At 39.4% G+C, this 27935-nt stretch overlaps 1 protein-coding gene across 1 annotated transcript; it reads right to left on the bottom strand.

Annotated features, from left to right (window-relative positions):
* Positions 1-21: 21 nt before the first annotated feature.
* si:dkey-21p1.3 (collagen alpha-1(I) chain) lies at positions 22-27301 on the bottom strand. The gene is made up of 64 exons (XM_044200295.1): positions 27130-27301; positions 24279-24365; positions 21288-22634; positions 20521-20574; positions 18512-18631; positions 17824-17862; positions 17555-17608; positions 17363-17416; positions 16376-16483; positions 15685-15738; positions 15322-15375; positions 15188-15232; positions 14897-14950; positions 14713-14757; positions 14534-14587; positions 14406-14450; positions 14244-14297; positions 13886-13930; positions 13744-13797; positions 13572-13616; positions 13327-13380; positions 13131-13238; positions 12981-13034; positions 12842-12895; positions 12343-12387; positions 12196-12249; positions 11886-11930; positions 11535-11588; positions 11162-11215; positions 10999-11052; positions 10760-10813; positions 10501-10554; positions 10285-10329; positions 10103-10147; positions 9352-9459; positions 7913-7966; positions 7694-7747; positions 7443-7496; positions 7185-7292; positions 6865-6918; positions 6619-6726; positions 6380-6430; positions 5866-5919; positions 5685-5738; positions 5518-5571; positions 5236-5343; positions 5090-5143; positions 4641-4694; positions 4400-4453; positions 4263-4316; positions 4076-4129; positions 3861-3914; positions 3722-3775; positions 3291-3344; positions 3143-3196; positions 3011-3064; positions 2908-2925; positions 2507-2569; positions 2155-2334; positions 1870-1993; positions 1481-1587; positions 926-1006; positions 617-820; positions 22-441 (listed from the first exon to the last, which is right to left on the bottom strand). The coding sequence occupies exons 2-64, from the start codon at positions 24363-24365 to the stop codon at positions 289-291; spliced, it is 5517 nt and encodes a 1838-aa protein (XP_044056230.1). The 5' UTR covers positions 27130-27301; the 3' UTR covers positions 22-288.
* Positions 27302-27935: the final 634 nt, after the last annotated feature.

Raw genomic sequence — 27935 nt, 5'->3', positions numbered from 1 at the left:
ATAAACACTTTAAGTTCAAAGTCAATTTTATTTAAACATTTAATAACAATTTATAAAATTCTTTATATGATAAAATCTAACAGTTCATTCAGCTTGTGACAATTCAATAAATATACAGAAAATACAGTACTGAGCAAATTAATCCTAACAAAATGGTTCATGTAAAATATCTAGACATCACATATCCCTGCTTTCTATATAAAAGAGATATTTACACAATTTCATCATACCAAGGCACATACACAAACATGCACACACACACACACACACACACACACTACTCATCGGTCACAAGAAGCAGAGGGGTCCCAAAACAACAGTGATCTCAGGGACAAGGGGAGATAGTGACCTCATCTCTACACCCAGATCTCTGACAGGAAGTAACTCCATATCACCTCGATGTAGCTCCGTGCTCCCCCGGACCATCACAACCACCTCCACCTGCAAAATGATCAGGCAGAAGACACGTGTTCTTTGTTTTTCCTGGATTTTTAACTTATTCCTGTGACTGAACACTTTTATGACAACGTATGGCACAGTGCGAAATACCTTTGTTGTAGTCTGCTAAACTGACAAAAAATGTGTTTTTGACAACAACAAAATCTTTTAGTGTTACCTCACAGCCTTTCCTGGACACTGTGGTAAGGTGTATTTCTTTGCCAGAGTCTCCCAGTAGGTGAATCATTTTATTGGCTGAATTAGTTGTGCCAGCAGTACTGGAGAGGTTTGCTGTACAGCTGACAGTCATGTGCTGGAAAGATGTGTGGCTGTGTAACCGCAGAAACCTCAGCTGAACAACATCCACACCAGCATACTCAAACTATCAGGGACAGAAATCATTTAATTTAAGTCTCAGGAAAAAGCTCACTGATGTTAGATGTACTAAATGATCCTCAATCATTCCACAAATGTGTTACAGTCTTACCTTGTTTCCACCATGTTGCTCACTAAACCACTGGACAGACATTTTTGATTTCTTCTTTTCTGGTTCCCAACTTAATTTAATCTAAAGAATAGAATATTACTGATATTTTTAAAGACATTCTTGGTACCATCTTATTTGTGTATTTACATTAATCAAAAAGTATGACTAGTAATACCCTTCTTTCCCAGGAGTTATTTTTATTAATAGGTAAAACAGCTTTATGCATGCTGCTTCCTACACTTTCACACTTCTGCTGAAAAATCAATTACACTTGCAAACATTGGTCTCTTTAGGAAATTTCAAATCATTGCTGTGGAAAATCGGGCCCATCTCATCAGACCAGCAATGTTATTGGGTATGTATATAAGTACTTTACTTATATTGTAATGTAAAACCATGGGATCATATCATGTTGTTGTTGCAGTTGAAAACAAGAGGCTGAATGTTTTCTATGTTCTTGTAACTGTGCTATGGCCTACCACAAGAAAGTGAACCCATTCCTCACACAGCACTTAGCCTGCTAATGTTAACCCGTGTAGGTGAAAATAAGTGTACCTGTGACTGTAAAGGGTCAATGCAGGTTGTTCCTCCTGCTGTGAAGTTACAGGATACCTTCACAGCATCATAGGGACAGCCTTGGTTGGGGTCCATGTAAAAATAACCTGAAAGATAATCAAGCGCCCGATCATTGTATCGTCAGAAACAGATTTACATTACATTGAGGTTATGAGCCTATTCAGACCCTTCAAGCATAGAAATTGCTGCGAGCACATCAAAACTCTGTGTAAGGCAGGTGCTGGACCAACAGAAGACAGCAATGAAAACATGAAAAAGGGTCCGCACACTGTAGCTCCCTGTAGATCAATTTATTGGCACATCCAACAGTGGCGTTTTGAGTTACCGCTCTTCAACCCTTTTTCATGTTTTCCTATTCAGGCCCTTACCATTATTCAGATGTGGGTGTATGAGTCCCAGCTCGTGGCAGGTGGTGGCAGGGTCGTCTTTGGTTCCCCGGGGCCAGCTGAAGGATTCCTCAGCCTCATCTCTTTCAGACCATCTCCTGGGCCGCTACAGAGGAATACATCATTCAATCATTCAACCAAACATTCAAACAGCCAGGAAACTATCAATCATAATACAGCTCCTTGAATATAAATCATAAGTGAACACAAAACAAAAGGAGGACATTGTGTAAATAAAGTGTATATGAGAAGAAAACTTGTGCTAACTTTTTGTTGTCCTTCCCTTTGCTTCAGGAGCCTGGGTGTTTGTCTGGATCTTGGCACATTTGTCAGTTTCTGTCTGGGTCTTGTTTGGGGCCTCAGCTCATTTCTTTGACCTGGTTTTGGCTCAGGTTTTGATCCCCGTCTTTGTGTAGGCCTGCGCTTGCCTGGTGCACCTGGTTTTCCCTGTGAAACAAGTGACTTCACTTTAAGAGCATGGTACAAAACTCTCTGCAATTAGTATTCACTGCCACCAAGCTTCAAATGCATTTTAAAATTTTACAGTAAGTTAAGTTTGTTGATCAGGTCAAACGTTTGTTCATTTGTTCACTCGTACTGCGTGAGGTAAATGTCTTACTGGAGGTCCACGCTTGCCCTTCACTCCCTTTGGTCCTCTCCTGCCTTGGACACCTTTCATTCCCTGTAAAGGCTCAACATTGTCAGGCTCTGTCTGGAGACAACTAATGCATAAAGACAAATCTCACTATTCACAATCAAGGTAATGATAGAGCCAACTAAAAGTAATGAAAGGATGAAATCATTTCAAGTTGGCTACATCAGCTGTGCACCAAAATGCTTTCTTAACAAACATAAAGTGAAAACTATAACTGTGATTTCAGGATGCTGAGTTTTTTGATAAAACAGAAATAAAACAGCACTCTCAGTCTGTGACCAGATCAGGTCCAGGAAGACCGACAAACCTGCAAAGTCATAAACAGAAAACAACAACAATCGAAAAAGGAATAAACAGTCTCTCACCTTCTTTCCAAGCTGGCCCTGTAACAAAGACAGAGCAGAAATAACTTCAGTAAAACATTTCAGTAAAATATACTTTATATGGCAGAATATCAAAGCAACGTACAGGAAGTCCAAGGAAGCCTTTTCGCCCATGTGGACCACGAGGACCGCTATGCCCCTGTGAAAATCAGTCAGTTGATTAATAACTTGCTACCTGTTAAAAGAAATGTGAAAAGAAAAGTAAAACACAACTTACCAGCTTTCCTTTATGACCTCTTTGCCCTTTTAGCCCCTGCAAACCAGGATTCCCCTAAGATAAAAGTTAGAAATGTGGTAGACCAACTGAAATTATGCCTTTTTTTGCATTTTAAAATAATTTCATTTTTGAAATTATTTCAACCAACCTTTAGCCCAGGAGGCCCGATTGGTCCCAGTATTCCTGTGTCACCTGGAAGACCCTGTATGTGAAGAAAAGAAGGATGAGAATTCATTTGTCAGGGCTTATTGTAAAATCCTGAAGCTATGCAACTGACTACTTTAAAAAGACAAAATTATATTTAAAGTCTCCTATAGTTCATTCAACTGACAGCTTCAGCAGATCATCAGCAGATGATGGGTAGAATGTATACAGTACAGAAACATGATAGGACAAAATACTGATTAAAGCAATATGAGAAACTGCAAAATAGCAGAAGCACGTCTGTGTACACTTATAATGAAGGAGTAAGGAAACCGGTTAATGTGAAAAAACATATTCTAAATGTTAAACCTTTAGAAAACCTGTCTTATCCAGGCAGGGTGAGGTGGTGCACTGCACTGTGTGTCAGACTTTTACCTTTGGACCAGTAATTCCAGACTCTCCCTTCTCTCCTCTCAGTCCTGGAATACCCTGTATAAAGGACCAGCAATGATGCAGACGTTTACTGGAAAAAGTATTATGTTAAGTTTATGAGTGATCTTATTAACTTGTATACCTTTGGCCCCATTGGTCCAGGGGGCTCTTGTTTTCCTTTAAGTCCAGCTTTACCCTGAGAGACACATCAGGACATCATGTTAAATACCGTTTTTCGTGGCACAGTGAATTACATAAATGAAAAATGATAATTTTATACACATTTTCACATTAAACATACTGTTCATATAATTATGAGTATTATCTTAAATTAAAATAAATGACATGATATTGTACCTTGAAGCCTGGTGCTCCAGTGTTTCCCATGATCCCAGGAGGTCCAGGTTTTCCCTAGAGCATTGTGTATTTAATATCAGAAAATTCATCTGTAGGTCAAACTAGAACAGATATTTATGAATAAGGGAAGATTCCCATGATTTATGGTGCAGAGTTGCATATTATCCATGTCTGTTTTGGAGCTTACCATTTTGCCAGGCCGGCCAGGTTTTCCAGGAGCGCCTCTGAAACCAATATCACCCTTTGGGATGAGCAAGGGAGGGACTGAATTTAGTAAAAAGGTTGAACAACAGACCAAATTGCAGTATGGTACATTTTTCTTACCGGATCTCCTTCATTACCCTCAACCCCTAGTAACCCATCCAAACCTCTTAGGCCCTGAGAACAGGATCACAAGACAGGAAAACATTGGTCAACACATTCCTCACTTTAACTTTTTTTGTGTGCTAAAATACAACTACAACAGTTTATATTTGTTGTTTATATATGTTTGTATGTTATTTTAATTTTAATACTTGAAATGAGCAGTGATGTATGTATTTTATCTGTCAAAAGGGATACTTGCGGGTTTTCCAGGTCGTCCAGCAGGTCCTGGTCTTCCCAGCGGGCCTTCAGCCCCCTGAAACCAAATAGTCATTTGATGAGCTGAACTCCCAGACTAAGACTGTGAGGCCCAGAGTAATTGGGTGGATTGGGTGATTTAATCTTACCTTTAATTCAAATTAAATATCATCAGAAATCAAAGACAGCGATCAGGATTGTTTGCATTAATTAAGTGACGTGAAGTGCATTAGTCAAGTAAAAAGTGTGATCAACATTGAGATGGGGATTTTAGACCTATCCAGATATATTAGTGTAAAGTACTGTACAAGCTGTCTTTTATAGTTTTTCAGTTCTGCCATGTCTGATAGAGAGGTAGAGATTAACTCAAAGACCACACATTTGTCTTGGGGTATCTGGATCAGAACAATCGTATCTGTTTTTCAAATTTCAGATTAAACATATAAAACTCACAGTTTTTCCAGGTGCTCCTTTCTTTCCTTTCTTTCCAGGCTGGGCTCTTTTTCCCTTTACAAAGACATTATCTTCATTATGACAACTTTGTTTTATTTTTTTCTGTTTTAGCTTTTCATCTGAGGTGAGCAATGGCTTCCTCTTACCTTTGGCCCCTGAATTCCTTTAGTTCCTGGAAGACCGGGAGGACCAGCAGGACCAGGTCGACCTTTTGCACCTGGAGTGCCAATGAACCCCATCTTCCCCACTGTCCTCTAAAAAAATACAGGCGCACACATAAATAATACTATAATATGACCTCTATTTACTGAAGATATGGATTTTTGGAACAGATAAGATACCAGAACATTCAGTAATACTGCATGGTCTAAATACAAAGACTGAGAATTTAAAACCCAATCCTTATGAGCTCAAATATACTATCTTACCATTGTGCCTCTTGTCCCAGGCTCTCCTTTTGCACCCTTTTGACCTCTAATGCCCTGGGGATTACAGAAGGTTACACAGAGACATTGTGTCACATTTAGACACACCATTAAATATGCGTGGCCAGATTAATGATGCCCACAGGGTGCAACACATAATGAAATCCCACCATGTCTCCTTTGCTGCCTGGATGACCAAGTTTGCCCTTCTTACCATGACTGCCCTGAGTTGCACAAACACACAGCAGAGACAGCATTGCATTTATTAAGTGAACCACTACAGCTGGGAATATCACACTTGCAGCAGTGAACCACTTCACAGCATCAGAATGAATAAATGGTACATTACACCTTTGGTCCAGGGATACCAGTTTTGCCCTCAACACCTCTCATGCCTGGCAAACCCTGAAAAAACACATGAATTTGTATTTTATGTTATTTGTATTTTGTGGAGTAAATGTTAAAAATGTGAAACATTAATAAAACAAAGATCAGGCCTTAAGTTAAGTGATATTTGATTTGTTTGGCAACCTTGATGGGCTTCACCCACCAATTAATGAAAATGCACAGTGTATGTAATCTTTCATGTACACTTTCATGTATTTGATGTTGATGTGTAACTTAACACAAGTTGAGAAACTGCTTTTGTTGCCATCATGTGGTTTAAATTTTCAACATGGTGCATGCTGCACTTGTTGTTGTTGTAAAATGTTACATTACAGATCAGGGTGGCCTGGATTGACTAGGTTGAAGCTTTCAACTCATAAAAGTCAACACAACTATTTTATAATGCCATAAAAAGTGTGGCGTTTCTCTTGAATATTATGTGGTAAATATGTTAATGCCACATTAAGTTACCACATACTGGTGTTGATGGTCCAATTTGTCCGGGGGGACCTATACTGCCAGGGGGGCCCTGGAATGAGAAGGCATAAAACTTACAGTGTTTATTTCAAGCTGTGTCATACTGAAACAATAATAAATACAGAAATTCTTTGAATCACAACTAAATATAGAATACAAAGAAACGTTTTAGTAACCACTAGTTATCATCATACAGCATTTTGTACATCATTGATAACAGAATCCAACTGTGTTACTAACAGTGTGTCCACGGAGCCCCTTCTGGCCTTTGGCCCCTGCTGCTCCAGTGTTGCCCCCTGGTCCGAACTGTCCAGGCATGCCTGAAGAACCTCTGGTACCTGGCTCACCCTGTGAAAGCATTATCATCATCATCATCATCATAAATTGTGAACTTTGAACCAAGCTTTCAGCATTAACTTGGCAGACTTTGACCACAACATAATTTTTCAGGTCAAGTGCAACATTGCTTCTTCTAAAATGACTCACCTTGAGCCCTGGAACCCCTAGTTTTCCTCTGTCCCCTGGTGCACCCCTGTATCCCTGCAAAAGAGGGTTTATGGTGAAGACAGAGCAGAGGGGACACATTCTTCTGTCTCAATTCACACTTAAAAATATTTAGAAGTCTAATATTTTAGACATCAGTGGCTGTAAGGCTGCCTGGCTTTTAGATTCTGAGGATTTTAAGATGTATTTTCAGAGCAGAAACAGACTGATAGTTGTAAGGATGCAGATGGCATTGCCCTGCATCATTAATCTCACACTGAATGAAAGTGAGAAAGGTTACTTTAGAAACAACTCCTACCTACCTGTTTCCCTGGTGGCCCCTTTGCTCCCTGTGGCCCTTGGTTGCCTCTGTTGCCTTCAGCTCCCTTTGGCCCTTTCTGTCCAGGAGGTCCAGTGTTCCCCTTGTCACCCTGAAATGTAAGTAAAACAAATGGTTTTCAAGTTTGATTGATACATTTATGTTCCATCTACATGCAGGGCCATATAGAATGTGTAATAGAAAAACTGTATCCACCATTTCGAAAATAAAATGACACATTTACAAATTGACATTTACTCACAGGTATGCCGTTTTGTCCAGCTGGCCCCTCGGGTCCCCTCAGTCCAACTGGACCCTAAACAAAGCACTGGGTTACTCATTTACATGATCAATCTTAAAATATGACTGTCTTTTCGTACAGTCAAATCTACAGATTTCATAGGCCTCTAATCCTGTGTTTTTAGAAAATCAGACATTTTAGTGCCCTTGCATGCAGTTAAATGAAAAAAGACAGAAATCAAATCTGTGACAAACACAGTCTAATCAATCTACCTCCTCACCATCGAGACCAGCAACTCCCTCCTGCCCCAAAGCTCCTCTGGATCCCTGAAAAAACATGTAGAGACATGGCTTGTTTCTGAAATGGTTGCACAGACCACCTCCATCATTACGCTACTCTTGTATACAGCATTTTCTGACACATTTAAACAGGCAAAAAACCTGAATACCTGAAGCATGTTCAGAGTAGATCAGTAAAAAGAAAAGCTTTACCTTATCTCCTTTGACACCAGCTGATCCAGTTGTTCCTTGAGGTCCATCTTTACCCTAAAGGTAGAGAGAACAAAGCAACAACTTCATGTTCCTCCCCCACAGGTTTTGTGTGGCTTAAATTGTATGTAAATTTGTATTTCAGTGTATTTACAAATAATTACATGTAAATGATGTGTGTTTATTTAATTTTTGTGACCTTTATCATAGGCAACATACTGTATAATTAACTGTTCTATCATTTGATGCACAGGGAATTATACAAACGTCTGTTTGTAAATATAGCCATAAAATAAAGTTTTGTGCAGCAGAATTTCTTATCATGAATGAATCAATTTCACAATATGAATTCAGGTTTATTATTACAGACAGCAGGGACAACTCTCTTTACACCCTGGCAAGCACGGCAATGCACGGCACACACCACGAACATGAATCTTAATTCTTGTGATGTAGCATAGCTGCAACACATCCTCATAACTAAATGACAAGTGGTTTGGGTTAAAATAAGTTTCGTAAGTTGCGTAAGTCACGTGATTTAACTCATGTGACGTAAGTACGTAAGTCTCTAAATAACGTTATTTAACTTAAAACATTACATAAATGAACGTTGACTTGTTTGACCCATCCACCACCCCAACATGGACCTTGTCACTTTTTATACAATGTCAACTAACTTCCTTCTTTACTCCCGTCATAATTACTGCGGCCACTTGCATAATTAACTTTGCAATCAGGATGACACTGAGGGGCTTGAAGTAGCAGGGTAATCTATGACACCCTGGATCATCACCCTGACACCAGACCTGACCTGGTCTGATGACTAACCCAAAGTAGAAACTCTTGCCAAACTGGAAAGAAAGAAACGTTCTGTTCCTTCATCAAATTGAGCTTCAATCAGCAGTTGTCACAAGAGGTCTGCCGCCAGCCAACAGATAAGTAAAACTCAAAAGTAATTTGTGTGAAAAATGTTTGACCCTTTTCATGGCTAACATTTTGACTTGTCAAACAAAGTGTGAGTAAGAATAGTAAACCCAGACCAGTGCTACAGCATTCTGACTAAGTGGCATAGTTTACTGACGTTCAGATGGAGTTAGTTGCTAAAATAAAGTAGCAAAGGTACCCAGCAGCAAGGCAGTGCCTAATCATTTTGACCAGTTATATATTTTTTGTTGCTTTAATTTTTCATCAGCAGTTTAGCCTACTGTACATCCTGACTTGGGTTTGATACCTTTAATTTTTATGTTGGTCGACTTGACAGGCAGGTGGTGAGTTCATTTTCATTTCTGTCCAGTGAGTTCATGTATGAATTTACAAATGTAGGCTACAGTGCAGTGCAGCACTACTGACAACAACATGTAGTTGGTCAAAAACAAGATTTACCCCCAGTGTTCAGGACCTGAAGGTTATACTTAACAGCAAAAGCATAAAAATAAACTTACTGGGTAACCTGTAACTCCAAGGGGGCCGACTGGACCTTGTAGCCCCTGGTCACCTGGAAGGCCACGAGACCCAACCTCACCCCATGGTCCAATGTTACCCTGGACACCCTGGAGAAAAAAAATATGCATTCCGAAAATCAAAACAAAAAACACAACAAAAACCTTTTGTTTCAGGTTTAGAGACATAGAGCTGAATTTCATCAGCACAGAAGTGTACAGGAGTGTCGGCTATTGGAAGCAGGGTAAAGTGGTCAGTCAGTGATCAACTCCACACATACAGTAAATGCAACACACAGTATGTATGGACCAAGCATATGCTCAAGACTAATACTGACTGAATGTTGAAGATGCAAAGGAAGCACCATGACAGGGTGCTCCTTAAAACGGCTGTTTATTTGTGCAGACAGCTGGACTTCTCTCTCTCTAAAAGGGGAATTTAAAACCAAGCACTACATTTATGTAATATCTCTTGAATATGTTTGCATTTTATGCTGAAATAAACAAAATACAGTGACAGAAAGGGAAACGCATGTATGTTTTCAATTAAGAGACTTCAAATTGTATACAATCTAAACCACATCTGTAAGATGGGTGGGTAGGAGAAAGACTCTCACACACTGTCTGCACAAAATGTATTAAAGTCAACCACTTTTTTTCATTAGGAGACAGGTAAGTCAATGTAAGTAATATAGTGAAGTTGACTTAATGGATGGATGGATGTGTTTGGAAAGAATGACTGAAATCATCTTACAGGAGATCCTCTGTATCCTCGTGGTCCAGGCATGCCCATCTCACCCTGAAAGACAGCAACATGTTATTAGTAAAGAGAGCAGAAAAAAGTAATATTATGACTTAAAAACTTGATCAATAAAGTAGTATTGGAACTACATAAACTGTAGCAGTGAAACTAATAACAGAAAATGATTCACTTACTGGGCGGCCTTGTTTCCCCCTTGGTCCCTCCTCACCTTTCTTCCCCTTCACAACAAATATAACACGGTGAATGAACAAATGTATACCATGAGAGAGTAACCAAGTGAACACATTTGTCTAGACATGATAGAATGATGCAGCTTATAATACTGATTGACGTATATTCTGATTAAAATGCAAGTATTGACAAACATGAAGCTTTGAATTAACGGATACCTTTAAGCCTTCACTTCCTGGAAGTCCTCCTGGGCCGTCTTTACCTTTAACCCCCTAAAGGAAACCCAACAGTTCTTTAATCTCAACATCATTATGGCTACATTCAAAATATCAATAACTCTGTCTTTGCAATTCATCCTCATCTATTAATAATTGATTATCAATAGTATCAAAGCTTTATTGTGTTGTGGCACTACAAGGCTTCCAAGAGTTTGCACTGAAACATCCTAAAAAGCCAGATGGTGATGTTGTAACATACTTGCACTCCTGGCTTTCCTGACACTCCCTTCATTCCTCTGCTGCCAGCTTCTCCCTGTTGATTGACACAAATGTACAGCTATATAAATTAACATATTCCATCTGCACAGCATACACATTTAATTTGGAGCAACCTACAGTAATGTGGTAGAGCTACATAGCTTCTTGCTACCCTGCAACTCCTCCCATTTGCTCTTTAAGAGTTTAAAAGAATCTAAAACAAAGGTGATTAACACTTACACTCTTCCCTACGGGTCCTTGGAGGCCAAGAGCTCCTGTCTTCCCAGGCAATCCCTGTGGAAAATATTTAGTATGAGTTGAGATGAGTATCAGTTATCCATTTGTGACACATTGTAAGGTAAATACATTTACTTCAGTGTTTACTACAGAGAGGTAAACTCACTTTTGGTCCAGGGGGTCCAGTGTCCCCATTCATTCCATTTGCACCAATGGGTCCCTGACAGAAAGATGATAGTAGTTTATCACATAGCTTTCCCTGTCCTGGTTACCCCTTTAACAGTCCCACTGGAAAGTAATTACTGAGAAATATAGACCATTAGCTTAGTGCCCCCCTCCCAAAAAAAAAAAAAAAAAAAAACTTAATTTACACACTCTCTTCATGGATTTGGAAAAATTAGTCCAGCGTACGCAACACAAGCTTTTATTAAAGAGGCCTTTCTCCTCTGTAGGCCAAGGCTACATTTACATAAAAATGGAGTTTATGAACTCTATGATATGTGATTGGACAAAGTTAACATATTGTTGTTTGGTCTTACCACAGCTCCAAGAGGTCCCTCCTGTCCCCTGTTACCTAAAGGACCTTGAAATCCCTAAAATGGGACACAGATAATGTAAGATCTTTTGGCAGTTTTTTCCCCTTTTTTTTCAGTGGGTGTTGCTCTTGTGGATGGAGTGGAAATATGATTGATTCAATTCTAAAATTTTCTTTATCTCTACTGGAGTGAAAAGTTACATGACATTCATTGACCAATACTTCAAATTACTATTCAAATTATTAATAGTATCATCCTCCAAGTATTTCAATTTAAAATGAGACTCATTCAATCAGACTAATTTCAATAAGTTTACTTGACAATATTTGACATTATTTATACAATTCTGATCACCTTTAGGCCTTTAGGTCCAGTCACTCCTAGGACTCCAGGCATTCCCTACACGAAAGGTTTACACATATAAAAATACATGGCCTCATTAACATCTATATTAGCAGCAATATTAGAGAGACATGAACATATTCATTTTGGATAGACTAAATAGATGGACTTATAAATAGACTTATAAATGGGAAATGAATGTTTGAAATTAGTTTGTGTATTGTATTTCATATTGTATTGTATAAAAATAGTAGTGAATAGTAAAAGTAATTATATGTTTGGTCACATAAGGACAGAATAAGAAGTGTTGCCACATAGGAACCTTAATACCAGGTTCTCCTTCACGTCCCCTCTCTCCAGATTTTCCCATCTCTCCCTGCAAGCAGAGAACACAACCACATCAGTAGTATGGATTTAGCACAATCATCAGCATCTAGAATAAACTTTATGTCCACTCACTCATACTCACAATTGGACCTGGCAATCCAGAAAATCCTGCTCGACCTTCTCGACCCTTTTGATAGAAAAATTACCATAACTGATTAGGATATAATATCCCCTCCAGGAGTTCCCACTCGAGGTTTTCACTGGTAATATTCCCAAATTGAAATAATGAAAGTGACACATCAGCTCAGATGCTAGAAAAAGGATATACTGACACCTGTGCTGTATATTGTATATTGGTGTATATTTGCATCAGCACTGGACTACGTTTCTACAAAATGCTGCATATACAGTATATGGAATATGACCATGTTTCTTATATTTTATTTTTGGTGCCAAGTTGTTAGCTGTCTGACATATTTAACAATAATTTCCTCTCTCTCATTAACACTAGTGACCAATGAATGTGAAGCTAGTACTCTATATATTTGACACAAATATTAAAATAAAAAACATTTGGTCTTTTATCAATTTTCCACTTATTCTACATTAATTTAATTATTCAGCATCCATCTTTGTCCTACCTTGTTGCCTCGAGGCCCAGGAACTCCTTGAATACCGCTTGGCCCTCTGTCTCCCTACAAAAAAAACACATGTACATGCATGTATCCATTCACACACATGCACAATTTCACAATTTCATGATTCTTTCTGAAAACCCACCTTCAATCCATCTTTTCCTTGCTTCCCTTGCTCCCCCAAGATGCCATCAAACCCCTACAACAATGAGGGCAGGTATAAAACAAAACCTTTTTTTTCTTTTTTTCTTTTTTTTTTACAGTCGCTTATATCCATTAAGTTTATTTTACTCACACTGGGTCCAGGAGGTCCTGTTGGCCCTGTTGGTCCTCCAAGTCCCTCAACTCCTTGAGGGCCTCGACGGCCTTTAAATCCTTGTTTACCTGGGGGCCCTGGAGGTCCCTGTACACAAACGCAACAAGTCGTTGAACTGATCTGGTCAATAAACTGATCAACAATCGACTGAACAGATAGACAGGATCAAACTCACCAGGTCTCCCTTGAACCCTGGATCACCCTTCTCACCTCGCTTGGCTTTAGCCCCCTGGTAGACAAAAGTACACACACACACACACACACACACACACACACATTTAGCACTGTACTTAGGAACCAAAATGACTCTTACAGTATAACGGCTTGATATGGTTGAGATCATTAAATGTTTCCATACATTATAATTGATGTAAACATTTCAGCTGCAGACAAAATTGAAATTGCTTTAAGTAATCTTACGGGATCACCTGAGGGTCCAGGCTTTCCTGGATTCCCATTGGCTCCCTGAAATGAGAAAGAAAAACCATATACTCAAGCTCCAACATGACAAACTTGCTATAGTACATCTGAATTCATTTCTTCTCTGGTAAATTATTTTGCTTGTGCAGAGGGTTTGTCCTTGTTGTCTTACATTAAGTCCAGGTGGTCCAGATTCCCCTATTTCCCCTTCATCTCCTGAATCACCCTGTTGAAACACACAGAGGGCAGATGACAGAGTGACCATAAAAAACATTTTCTTTGCTTCTGGCTGTTTTTCCTTAAAGTGTACTCACAGGGTCACCTTTAGGACCTGGAGGCCCATCTGGTCCTGGGTTTCCCTGTGAGGAAAAGAACATTTAAGTTGTTTTCTTTATTCTTAATTTTCTGTCTTCATGTGATAAAACTGAGAAGTAAGACTGATTTCTTTATGTGGAGAACTTACAGGACAATAGGAATAATATTCTTTTCCTTTTTTCATGCACAACTTTATCATTTTGTCTCATGTTTATGGCCTAGACATGACCAAACTACTAAGTCAAATCCCCAGTTATTGTAAATACAAACCAGCTTACAATAACTGATAATTCTGACTCTGACCAAACTGATTCTGTAGTACTATGGAATGAAACGCTTCAAAAGGTTTTGTTATACCTGAGGGCCACGGACACCGGGAAACCCAACCCTTCCATCAGGACCAGCCTCTGCCTGAAGCAATACATGTATATACAGGTCAGACATTTGTTAAGGTAAGTAAATGTCATTAGCTGATTATTCGGTCTCTGTGAGAAAGTACATCTGTAAGTGTCTTCTCACCTGTGGTCCAGCTGCTCCTCTGGCTCCCAGTTCACCTTGATGACCCTGATAGCATAAAATATTGTTTCACAAATATCTTTTTATTAATCAGTTTGGATTACAAGTTGATCGACTAGTTGTTTACTTACCGGAGGTCCTTTAACTCCTAGGACACCTTTTATGCCTCTGGGGCCCATTTTGCCCTGAGCAGAAGTCAGATTAAAAAATGTACTTCTTACTTCAATGGTATCTCATTATTTAATCCAACATCATAATTTTATCCATTCTATGAAGACTTTGTAGTAGTATATTGTGTTAGAAAACTTACAGGTGGGCCTGGTGGTCCACCAAAGCCTGGAGCTCCAGTCTCTCCCTGAAAATAATCAGCAGTGTATCAAATAAAAATATCAGTGTCATTAAAAGCAACGAGAGCTGTGGACCTGATGATCAAGATGGAGTATATTTATATCATTATTGTTATTTAAGGATAATTGTCACCCAGCGACACTGACCAGAGATCCTGGTGGTCCTGGAAACCCAGAAGGACCCCTGGCTCCAGGCAGTCCCTGTAAACATAGGACAGTTCAGATACTGAAATATAAAAATTCACTTTACATAAATGTGGTGATTAATGAGTCATGAACGCATTTCAGTGATCACTTTAACAAGCATCAAGAAACAAAAAGTTAGTGTTTTCAGCACAGTAAAAAGTTCTTATGTTTGAAATGACACTTTATAATGACTTTATAATGATGGGGCAACGACAGGGGTTGTCATTAAACACTAAAGTCATCCATACTTACTATGTAGCCAGGGATGCCAACGATGCCTCTCACTCCTTTATTTCCCTGGTTACAGCAAAGACAGGAAAATTAGAGTCACATGTACCAGCCCTCTACTCCTGAAAAAGATGTGTGTGGTGGATGGTGAATCTGACCTTGTCTCCTTTTTGTCCTCTGTTTCCCTGTGGTCCAGCCTCCCCTTGATAACCCTAAAGACAGAGAAAAAGTGATTTAACAAATAACTATAAATAAAATGCTCTAGTCCGACAATATAGTGACAACTTCACAAAAGAATTGGGATTTAGGCAGATACCCAACACTTCTCTAACACACAGTGCTAACAATCTGTCATGTGAATATGAGCAACTAAAATAGTGTGAGGAAGCTGCAAAAAATAAAAAGCTAAACGCAAAAATACTTATACATACTTAGAGATAGATAGATACATAGATACACATATATACTTGGGCCTCCATAATTTAAATCCCCATAACATTAGAAGTCCAGGCCACTCTTACCCACTCACCCAGCTCCCCTTTGCTGCCCTTCTCTCCTCTGTAGCCTTGAGGACCCTATATGGGGACAAGTACAAAGTGAATTTATCGAGCTGCAACAGGACTGCACTTACATGTATGGGTGGAAATACATATACATGTAACAAGGTATAAAAAGTTCTGTAAATGAGATTTTGAACATTAATATAGCAGCAAACAACTATTTGCCATATACAGATATAGTGGAGTAATGGCGTCCTGAGCAGAGAATGACGTCACACCCCCTCTACCTGTGTTGTTATCACAGCCTCTCTTTGCTTTGTTTATACAGCCGCCCCAGCAGTGCGTGCATGATCGTGCATGTGAGTCTCATCTAATTCGGTGAATTAAGGATTTATTTCGACCAAACCAGAGTTGGTGATTGTTGGAATATAAGACTAAGACTAACGAAGACAGTTTTGATGAGTTTTATTTCATTTCTGTCCAATTTGAATTAAGTGTTTGTGTGTTTTACGATGATCTGCAAGGTAAAATTACTGTTTTTTCAATGGAGTCAGGTGCGACGTAGCGCCCATTTGTTTTGGTCTGAGATGCTGGTCCTCTAGTGCGACATTTAGTGGCAGTGAATGTTGTTACAGCTCCTTTAAGGACCTGTTTGACATCATTGCTATTACGAAAATACACACATATTTTACATGTCTGTCAGCAGATTTACCTGTTCTCCAGGTAAGCCTGGAAGGCCTGGATCAGGGTTCTCTCCTGGGCTCCCATCTCTTCCGGGTCGGCCCTGGGGACCCGGCATACCTTGTGGTCCAGGACTGCCCTGAAGTACAATACACCATGTAATGCAGTTTGCCCGGTCTCAGAACTTTCATGGCAAAAAGCAGATAATAATTTAATAATGTCTTTTCTTCTTTATATCACAAATCAGTGATAAAATTGAATTTGATTGTATTGTTAGTGTGCTTGCTGTTGAAAAACATACTGAGCAGTAGTGTGTGTTGGGGCATTGGAGCAGACGTTGTAGTGAAAATGGCTGTCCGCTTTGCGTCATGGCATTCTTTTCCTCCACTTCATTTAGTATTTTCTTGGGACACCTTGTGCATACTCACTTACATAGTAAACCCTCAAAACCAGTAAGTACACCCTAGCTACCAACCAGAATCCCCATAATTATCACCTAATATATCCCAACAATATTGCAGCAGCTGAACAGCCCTGAACACCCTGGCAACCAGTCATAGCAATTATTTAATCCACTATAATAACCATCTTATTACACCCTATCACCTATCTTGCAACACCTTAGCAACCACTCCTAACACCCTAGCAACTGCCTAGCAACACCACAGCAACCACCTGGTGATGTTTGCTTAGTCAGCATAGCAGTGCGCATACATTTCATTGACAAAATGACACTATCACAACCTATATCTATAACTCCATGTTGTTCTACATGAATCAGTCAACTCATTGCGTTCAATCAAGTCATGGTTATGAGTTCAGTGTGGAGTTTTTTTCACAAGGAGTACAGAGACTTTAATAGTGCATGATGCCTAGCAGTGCCTTTCTAAATGTCTGACACTTGAAGAGGTGTAAATAAAAGAATCCTTATTAAAGTGGTGTGTGACGAGCCCATAAACTAGCAAGCAATGCCTCACTGTATACTCTGATAAGATGCAAATAAAGTAGAGGCACCTACGATTTTCCCTTGAACTCCTTTTCGTCCTTGCTTCCCAGTAATTCCAGGTGGCCCCTGAAATATAAAATTAGGACAGGAGTCCTTTTACAATCTCTCTGTGTTTAGTATAGTCACGGTATGATAAAGTTTAAACCTAGATAGCTGTTTAAACTTTTCCTTTTCAAGTAATCCCTAACACTTTTGTCTACTTACAATTGGTCCGTCATCTCCAGGAGGTCCAGGAGGCCCCAGAGGCCCCTTAAGTTTCTGAAGATAAAAAACACAATGTCTTATGACTCAGTCAAAACAAGTCCTCATTGTATACATGTGTATTTTGTTACACTAGACTGTATTTACACTCTAAATAAAGTATTAATACTGTATGTTATCAGAGTTAGTTGTAATTCAGCAGCTGTACAGGATTTTGACTCACTGGATTTTATCTAACTTGTATCAGTGGGAAAAAAACAACAAACACCTACCGGCCAGAAAGAAATCAGCTTTTTATAGATCTTGTTTTTCTGCGAAGAAATGACGGAGAAAATATTCCTTTATAATGAAAAACCTATTTCTCTCACAAATGATCACACAGACTTACATTGAATGTAACACATTTTCAGAACAATAACCCAAGCAATGAAATGGAATTATCAGCAAAAAAAGATTACATATATACATACATACATATACATATGTAGAGGTGACAATAGTCCAACATGCAAAACATTCATACTGAAATACATATGAATACATGTAACTGTATGTTACATGTAGTGGCGGATGGCCGCCCACCATTGAGTCTGGTTTTGTCCAAGGTTTCTGACTCTTAAAGGAATTTTTTTCTTGCCACTGTTGTCAAATGCTTGCTCATGGTGGGATTTGTTGGGTCTCTGTAAAAAATATTCTAAAGAGTACGGTCTAGACCTGCTCTAGAAGTGCAATGAGATAACTTCTGTTATGAATTGGCACTATATAAATAAAATTGAATTGAATGAATATGCTAGTATTATAGTCTCTACTGTTTCAGAATCAAACTGTTAATTTTTTTTTGTTTGTACTGTATGTGTTTTCAGTCATTTAGAATAGCTAGTACATTGGCATATTACTTACATAGATCCATATCCATATTCATACTTTGGTTAGTGGTGCAGAGCTACAACAGCAGTTTACCTTGAAAGCCTCCCACTCTTCTTCAGAGGTTTTAAATACAACAATGGCAGGCATCCCAGGAGGACCAATGGGGCCCCTGTATCCTGTCCGCCCGGTCCTGCCCATAACGCCTTGATAACCCTAAGAGGACAGAAAACAACATCTCTTCAATCTCTCAACGTCTCTTTGAGGTGGGAAACAGGATGAGTTTAGGTTACACTGTCTACATTTTGATCAACACTGACAGAGATAAGAAACTGGCTTTTTCATTCATAGTTGAAAGTTCAAGGCTGCATTAAGCCATTTTTGACCACTAGGGTGCAGAAGAACTCCACAATAAGCTGACAAAAACAGCCCTGAGCTATTAACTGCCTATTAGGCTCTTGGGGCTGTTGTTGTGTCATTTAGCTTCAATATAGCTTAAGTTAAGAGTTTAAGACGATTTTAAATCTGCGTCATCTGGGAATAAATCTTAAATCTGATTGTGGTATCCTCAGAAGCTTAAACTGTAGATGTGGTCTAAGCCAATTTGCACTGTCTTGCAGAAATCACTTCACTTCACACACCAAAAGTCGTTTTATCTGAGGTTTAATCCAGGGTGGAGGTGTTATCTGACAAAGTGAAGAGGCCAATTTACATCAAACATAAATTAACTGATGAAATATCACAAGTCATGTATATGAAAATGTTAATGTGTATTAAATGTATAAGCTACACCATTAATTGATTTTGTGAGAATTACAAGTGAAAGATGCCTATAAATAAAAAAGAAGATAAAGTAGAAAATGATGCACCTCTTGCAATGCAAGACTGGGCAGACATCTGGGCAGACTAAATGGGTCATAATTCTATTAATAAAATAGACAATTGAATCCATGTTTTAATTATGACAATGAAATAATTGTCTATGTGAAGAAATATATTAATTAGAAATTTAATACATACATATCAAATGAAATATAAAAAATACCTCTCCCTAAATGAAATTAATAAGTAACGTTAGTCTTTGGTAGACATCTGGTTAATTAGATTTAACTTTGGTTTGTTTCACAGAGTTCTCATTGAATGTAGCACACAGTTGCAAGTTAAACCCCTGAAAGTTATGGTTTGACTTATCCTGTTAACTTAAGCTAAGCTAGTCAAATGCTTAGTGACAGTGCCACAGCCCATTAAGGCTAACGTTAACCTGTTAAATGCACACCCAGCTAGCTGTCACAGAGCAACACCATTTATTTCAACCATTTACCATTACTTTTAGCAAACCATTGCAACTATTTGTCCTTTAACGTTCCTTTTTGCTATTTTATCAGTTTATCACTTAGCTGTTTAGCCATTATCAGTTACTTTAAGCTAACTTATTTAACTAGAACTATTTTTCCTTTACTTGCTAAGCTACCTATTTAGCCATTTATACATTACTTTTAGCTAACAATTTTAACAATTTATCACTTTTGGCTATTTCAACATCATCAATTAGTTTTAGCTATTTCAACTGTTTATCCATTACTTTAAGCTAACTATGTTTACCATTTATAAATTACCTTTAGCTAACAATTTGAACTGTTATTCCGTCACTTTTAGCTAACTGTTTCAACAACTGCTTGCTTGCTAGTTTTACACACTTAAAATGTGGTGTTCAGGTGTTGTAGCTGACTCTATATGAGTATATATTCTTAAATTCAAATAGTAATTTAAATTTTTTCAAATTTATTGAGCTAACGTTACTTCACATGCTTTCCATGTACCCCTGAGTAACTGCAGAAATTCCCCCTAGGGTACAAGTACCCCTGGTTTGCAATCAGTGGCCTTTACTATTGGAGGGCTGACTGAATTGTCTGTAAACCAAAGCAATGACCTAAACCATGCTAAAAGCAGTTTCAAGCTTCGTACTAGGGATACATAGTTGGGCAATATGTTGGACACTATCTGTTTAGCACTATGAGAAATCCTTTCAAATTACACTCAGTCATTTGGTTTATTGTTGATACAAAAAATAAGACATCCTGATTCAGGTTAAACTGAATACATACTTTGTCTCCTTTAGGCCCTGGTAGTCCTGATAGCCCAGGTGGACCCTGCAACCCCTGAAGAAAGAGCGAGGTGGAACAGTTAGTTCAGGATAATCATCACGACCAAAAATTAGTTAAACTTTAACTGCGCTTGTTAAACATTACCCCCTATACAGAAGACAGTGAAACTAGAGCAGAAATGTAGATATCCCAGGTGATTATGTCTGATTCTGATTAATCTAATGTTTTTGTGATAATGGTAAGGGTTGGGTTTAGGAGAGTTTGTGGAGACTTCTGGTATAAAAACACTGAAATTACACTTAGTCTGTGTCTTAGTCTGAGATACCAGAAGCTGGATTTCACAGTTCAGGGTTACAGTACCACAGTTTAGCCAGAGGAGGGAGATGATGACTTTCACTGAGACTAAACCCTCCGTTCAACCACAAAACACACACACTTGCATGGCTTTCTAGGTGCTAGAATTGACACAGATATATGTTGCCATCTCAGTCATCAAATCAGCTCCATGCAAACTCAACTTCATCCAAGATCATGATGGAAAATGACATAAGAATATCACACAAATGTAATTAAAATTTCCTATGTGGTTTGTTTATGCATTTATAACGTCATTAATACTTTGTCCTCGATGTCACTGTGAATAAATCTGGCGTTTAAAGTATACCACACCTATAACAACAAAAATAACTTCAAATGTCCAAAATCCAGCTTTGATTATTGATTATGAACATTTACACAGGTGTTGCTAAATGTTAACAATGTCTTACCCTTTGACCTCTGATTCGAGGTCTTAATCCTGCCCCGTGATGTTGGACTGTGTATGTAGGCGGCTGGTTGGCTGCTTTAACAGTCTGTTGTGCGGATTCAGTCTCTGATTGGATGAAGGAGTCTTCAGTGCTGCTCAAATCAGGTGAGGACTGATTATAATCCTCAGAGATGTCAATGTCATTATCATAGCTTTCTTTTTTCATCTCTGCTTGTCTTTGTACTTCCTCCTCCACCCCTAAATCTATCTCATCTTCATCTGTCTCTGTCCCACTCCCCTGCTCCCCACCTGGAAGTTGTTGTTGTGATGATGTTTCTGTTTTGGGTGAAACAGTTTCCAACCTGTCTTCCATTTCCTCTTTTTCTTTTATCACACTGGCTGAAACATTACCCATCTCACCTTCCATGTTCCTGGTACTTAGTGCTTCTCTGCTTTGTAGTGTGGGAGTTAAAACAGTCAGGTTTAAGGCTGGAGCTGTCTGAGGTGCAGCAAAGTCCTCAGTTGCTGCTCTGTCGAGTGATATATTTTGTTCTGTCTGTCTTAAGAGTTTAACTGGTGGGGAAATTGGAGGCATAAAGACTAGTGGCGATGCTTCCTGTCTCGCCTCCCTTACTCCTCCTTCAGATGAAGGGTACAAGCTGGAAGCGACAAACCCTGATTCTGTGATGGGGCCTGAGATAAGAGTAGATCCAGTAGCAAACTCAGAGTCCTGTGGCCCATTAGAGAAAGATCTCTGTGTACTTGCCGTTTCTGCAACTCCCCCTGCCCCTCCTGATGAGACACCTGGAGCTGTGGGGTTCTCAGGTTGAACGTTAGGGCTCGAAAGGGCCGTTTCAACATTTTCCAAGACAGATGCATCACTTGTTCCAGAGCTCTCCTTTGCTGCATCGAATGGTCGATGAACTTGTCTTTGGTGCTGAGCAGTTTGAAGTGTGTGGACAGAAGCAGTCCTGGTTATGACACTTCCTTCTGTGCTCCACAGTTCCTTCTTTGTCCCTAATATGTCAGGGTGCAAATTAGAAAGCTGCCCATTTCCAGTCAGAGAGAGAGGCTGTGGTTCAGTATCTTGATTTACTTCCTTACTCACAGTTGTTGGTTTTTCCTTTTCTCTGTTGGTTGAGCCTACAGTCTGAGTGTCTGTGTCAGCCTCGGTTGTCACTACAGCTTTTGTGTCAACATCCTCTGGATCAGGATGTGACTTCAGAGGCGAAGTGCCGCTCACTGGATGCAGCCTTGGTGTCACTTCAGTGGGACCAGCCAGTAGAGTTGTGTCTTGGGGGGAATTTTCTGGTCTGGATGATACTCTGATCCCAGGCAGAATGGTCACCTCATGTATAGCTCCAATCTCCTGGGAAAGGTTTACATAAGGAGAAACATTACCCAGTGTCCCAAACATGCCCTGTGTGTGCTGAACTCCTTTTTGTCTCCATTTTACAGTCTTAAGTGGAATAACAGAGACCCGAGAGCAGAAAATCATTTCAAGATTTATCAGTAAATTCTGTACTGTTTTGTAATTGCCATTCTCCTCAGTTCCATTATTGAATAGCTCTAACGCAAGAATGGATTAGTCCATTCTAGGACAAAGTAAATTAACGAACAGCTCTCAAGGAATAACAATAATTAATGCCCAAATGATGCAATTCAAACAAACTGCCTAAAAGGATGAAGACTATACATCCAAACTGTAAAACAGAAATTACAGTTCAGTGGTGTGAAAAGAGTCTGTTCAGAAATGTAAACAAAAAAAAAAAACACTTCTGGTGGGATCACACACAAGTATAACATGCAGTTAGTGTCCAAAACAAAAACAAATACAATTTTTTATGATGTTAAACCTCTCTGAGAAAAACACTCCCTGTGTGGCTTCCCCAGAGAGACAGGAATGGTGCTCCCACAGATGCTATAACCAGCAGAGCACTGTGGATAAATATTATCACCATACATTCACACTCACATGTAATTTATGAATAAAAAGCATTGCTAGCATCTCAAGTAGCACAGACTTACTTTTTAGAACTGCAAACATAGGATGAATGTGGGGCTGGGACAGATTATTAAACGCCCTACACACCCTCATTTCACCAGCACAGATGTTTTCACGTATTTTGCCCTATTGGACCTCTTCTAATTAGACTGTGTGGGTGTATACATACTAAGCTTAATTAATATCTCCCTGAACTGCCTATTAGCTTTGTTACATGGAGTTTGGTGAGCTCACATGATCCCCAGCATAGCTACATCTAACTTCAGCCTATTCAGGGGCCGGTTTCACATAGACTGTGACTATTGCTTAGATCAAACTTATAGTCAGACTTTAGACAGACATCTAAATTCATCCATTGCACAAAGTTCTTGACTATCTTAAGTAGGACCAATTTGCCATGAATTGTGTGTAAATTAAGACTTTTTTCATACTGGAAAACAGCTGATCGAGCAACCGCATCAAACCGCTCAGCTCTGTTCACTCCAGCAGAAAATGTTACCTTGTGAAAGAATTCAACAGTCACAAGGACATTTTACTGGGAAAATTCAGTGAAGAGTGTAACAATACAAAAAACTTCCACTAGCATAAAATCTCAACGCAGTGCAAACTAAGTTAGCTTGGGGGTAGGGTGGCTAACATTTTAGGCTTAAAATAAGTAAGTCTTTATTTTCCTGAAACTGTCTAAAATATCTTTGTGAGGTCTCATCAGCCATATGAAAACACCTGTGTGGTTGTGCTAGGCCTTTAAAGTAGAATCTTACATATTACACATAAAAAGCAACAAAAATAACATATTTTTGGATGAGCATAACAGCAATAACAACAAATCCATTCCTAATTAAATAGTCTTTATTTATTGTCTGTTATGCTTGACGGATCACTTTGCCTGGCTGTAAAGTTTATAATATCAGGAAAAAAGAGCAACAAAACAGAAGTTATCAGGACATAAACCTTGTGAGTAAAACCCAAACAAGTGTTTGTTAGCTGACAGTAGTGTGTTGTTTGTACCTGTGTGTCTGTCAGAGCTGAGCATGTGCTGCTGTGATCTCGACAGTGCTGCTCTGCTGCTGTAGGATCTCCTAAGACAAAGATCATCTGCTGGATGGTGCCCCGAACACACCACAGACACACAAGAGACAGAAGGTGACCAGTTTAAAGAGTTTCATTTCAAAGTCTGGCTTGTAGCTTCAGTGAAGGGAATTTGTTTTTTTGATAGCTGTTAGTGTGTATTGCTGTCTGGTACCACTAGAGGGCGCAAAGGTCAGAAACACTCAAATCTTACACATAGGGCTTTAAAGGTGGGGTATGCAATTCTGGAGAAATCCTAATACCATGATATAGAGCAAACAACGACACAGTACTAATGTAACAATTGTTAGCTAGGTTGTGGGTTAGCAAACTGTCGCTACAGTTGCTGCTGCGAAGCTAACAGCCAGAGAGGACGAGACGGTTTCCCAGAGCCAGCACACCAGCTCCAGACAGCGATACTCACAACTCTCCTGCAACTATAGCAAACATCACAACAACAGCATATCTTGGCAAACTAGAAAGTAAGCTGAATGTCCGTGGGCAAGTCATTTAACATTACCTGACACATCAAATCATGGCTGGAATAGTGTTGTGTGGCTCGGTCCGAGCCACATTGTTTGTTTCCCATTTACAGAGGCAGGGCTGTGTAAAAACACTGGATTTTTTTCAACACACACACTGAATGGACAGCTGGCGGACCGTGAGGAGATATTTGCTGAATTTGACAAAAAGATGTGTATTGAATTAGAATTGCATACCCCACCTTCAAAGGCTGCATATCATTTCTACAATGTTATACTAAACTTTTAGAACTGTACAACTGTGGTGCAGCAGATACATAGTGCAGATACAGGCATTGAATTTAACATAAATTAGAGCTTGAAGAATGAATAAGGCCTTTAAAAAAAACAATAATATAATTGGACTCCTCCATGCATCTTCCATGTCCTCCACTCCCACTGGTCTGACTGTGCTGTGGAACACACACTACTGCCATTTTTTAGCCTTTTTCGTCCAGAGAAAGTGGAGAAAAAAATCAGAAATGTAGGGAATTCTTGCTTGATTGTGCAGGTACCTTCATTCTAGTCAGTCGTAACAAAGAGCTGTCAGCAGTCAACATGTAGCGTTGAGTAACCTAGGTGAGTTTATCCACTGTTTTGTAAATACATGCATCCCTCTTTTAAGTGATGTTTGTTTCACTGTCAGGCCTCACTGCATCCTCATTTGACTATGACTAATGTGCAGACCAAACCCAAGAGTTTCTGAGGTTAAATCCTTCTTTCTGCAGGTCCGCCATTTTGATGCAATGTTTAAAATTTCCCATGGTGACATTTTCTACACAGCATTTTATGAGATTTACTTGTTGATGTGAAAATCTTCCCCTGCCCCTCATCCTCTCACATGCTCGCAGAAATATTTGAGCTACTGGTAAACCATGGTACACCATGTAAAAAACCCCCACAAAGAAACTGACGCACAATAGTAGTTACATTACATATACAGAAAACTAAAGCAAGCCGAAGATCAGAAAGTCAAGTGTGATTCTAAAGATTTTACGATGATGTTCTGTATCTAAATTGTACTCAGCCTTTTTACAGCACATTTCCACATGGCATAAGAAAAATCTAAATCAAAAGATAATACTTCCAAATTATCTTGATGTAATCAAATGCTCTGAATAAATAACATTTTTATAAATTAAGCAAAGCGTAAACATTGTTTGATAATTACAACTTTGCAAGTTTTTCAGAGGCCTTTGTATTAATAATTTATGCCGACATTCAAAATCTAAACAGTTTCTACATCTTTCTGTTTCTAAGTTTTACCACAAGTTGTCAGAAAGTTCAAGAAATTTTAACTGAGACCAATGATACAGACAATCAGACTTACGCAGCTCAGTAGCAGTAGCACCACCACAGCACCCTGCATGGCTTCTGATAAAGGTAACTTCTGCACTCCTCTGACTGTAGCTGCCTTACACACTCTTCCAGTGGCTGCACTTTAAAAACACACACCCCTCCCTGGAGGACTGAGCCCAGCGCTGGCCTGATTGAACACACATTTACAGCCCAGAGAGATGATGAAATCAACAGCCCAAGCCAGACACCCTAAGTCTCATACAAACACACAGCACAAAAACACACATCCACACACACATATATACATATCCCTTCTGCTTCCTGTAGCAAAACACGGAGTCCACAACTAAATACTCTGTACTCTGTCTGTTGCTGTAGGTGTATGTCCTTTGTCTCCCAGGTGGTTTAGACTGTTAGATCAGGTCCAAATTAATGGCGAACACTGATGGTGACACTTTATAGAAAAACACAGCTGTCACTGTTGTGGGCTTGTGATGAGGGAAGAGCTTCCTATCCTGAGAGGCTCATCTCATCAACCTCCTTTCATCTCCATTCTAGTCTTATTCCTACTCCAACTTCATCAGTCCACACGAAAGACCTAAATTTACATATTTGCCAGCTCAAGGGTTACTGTAAGACAAGTAAGAACCATGTAAAAGGTTCACATGTGCTGTATTTCTGTATTATTTTTCACACAAAGTTTTCATAAATGCACAAAGAGGATTATATCGTTCATAAAGAGATTAAACCCCTACTACAGTAGACTTTGCCCTTTATTCTTAACAAATGAATCAACTCATGACTATGTTATGCTTAATTTGCCATTGAACTTCACATTGAGCCCTCCCTCCTCCATCCTTTTTGTCCAGGGTCATGAGGGGAGGACTCTGGCCCAGGTGAGGAATGTGACATGAAGATCAGAAGAGCGAGAGGCTACTGCCTGAGGAGGGTTGTGTGAGGTTGGGGCTTACGGTAAAGGGTGTGTGGTGAGGACGCGAAGCTCCTCCCAACAGCGTCAGGCCTAAAGTGTTGATCTGCGGTCCCAGGTCTCGACACCAGTGGGTGCTCTCCAGATACAACTCCAGTCTGGACAGAGAGACGGTAAGGGAGAGGCTGTGCCACAGTTCATCCCACAGAGGAGCAGCACGAAACCTGTCAGACAGACCTGTGAGAATTTTATTGTCACATACAGCAAAAATGGCCAATGACTTAATGTTTCAGATATTGAAAATGTTTCTTTTGAATCTCTACCTTTACAGAGTAACTTAATACCAGGCTGAAAAGCAGCGTTTTACTTTTGCTGGGTTTTCAGTGGAGGGTCTAACATTCAACCTAATATCTTAGGTTTTCAGTAGTTCAGTGGTGGATGATTGTTTGTGGATCATTATGTGTTTGTCTGTGGTATACATGTGTTTTCTCACTCATAGTGTTGTTCCCAGGCACTGACAACAGTGAAGAGTCTCAGCCCCACCTTCAGCTGAAAAAGCTCCTCCCCTTCCTGCCCTAAAATAGCCAATAGCTACATCTCCTCTGACCACTGTTGACCCAGACGAAGATGCATCAGCACACTCAGCTCATCTGGAAAACTGTCATGTAAACATTAGCACATTTGCAAATAAATGTACACATACAGAATACTCTCCTACACACACTCATACTTGTACTCACATGCACATTTTGACTTAATCATTCATTGCACATGGACAGTTGTGAGATGAGTAGACAGGACAGAATAGATTTTAAATCCACGGTTGTGGTCTCACAGACAGACTAAAGA

The sequence above is a fragment of the Siniperca chuatsi genome, linkage group LG6 (assembly GCF_020085105.1).
Source record: "Siniperca chuatsi isolate FFG_IHB_CAS linkage group LG6, ASM2008510v1, whole genome shotgun sequence".
Lineage (NCBI taxonomy): Eukaryota > Metazoa > Chordata > Actinopteri > Centrarchiformes > Sinipercidae > Siniperca > Siniperca chuatsi.
Note: the sequence above shows the minus strand (reverse complement) of the source record. Positions and strands in the feature narration are given on the sequence as shown.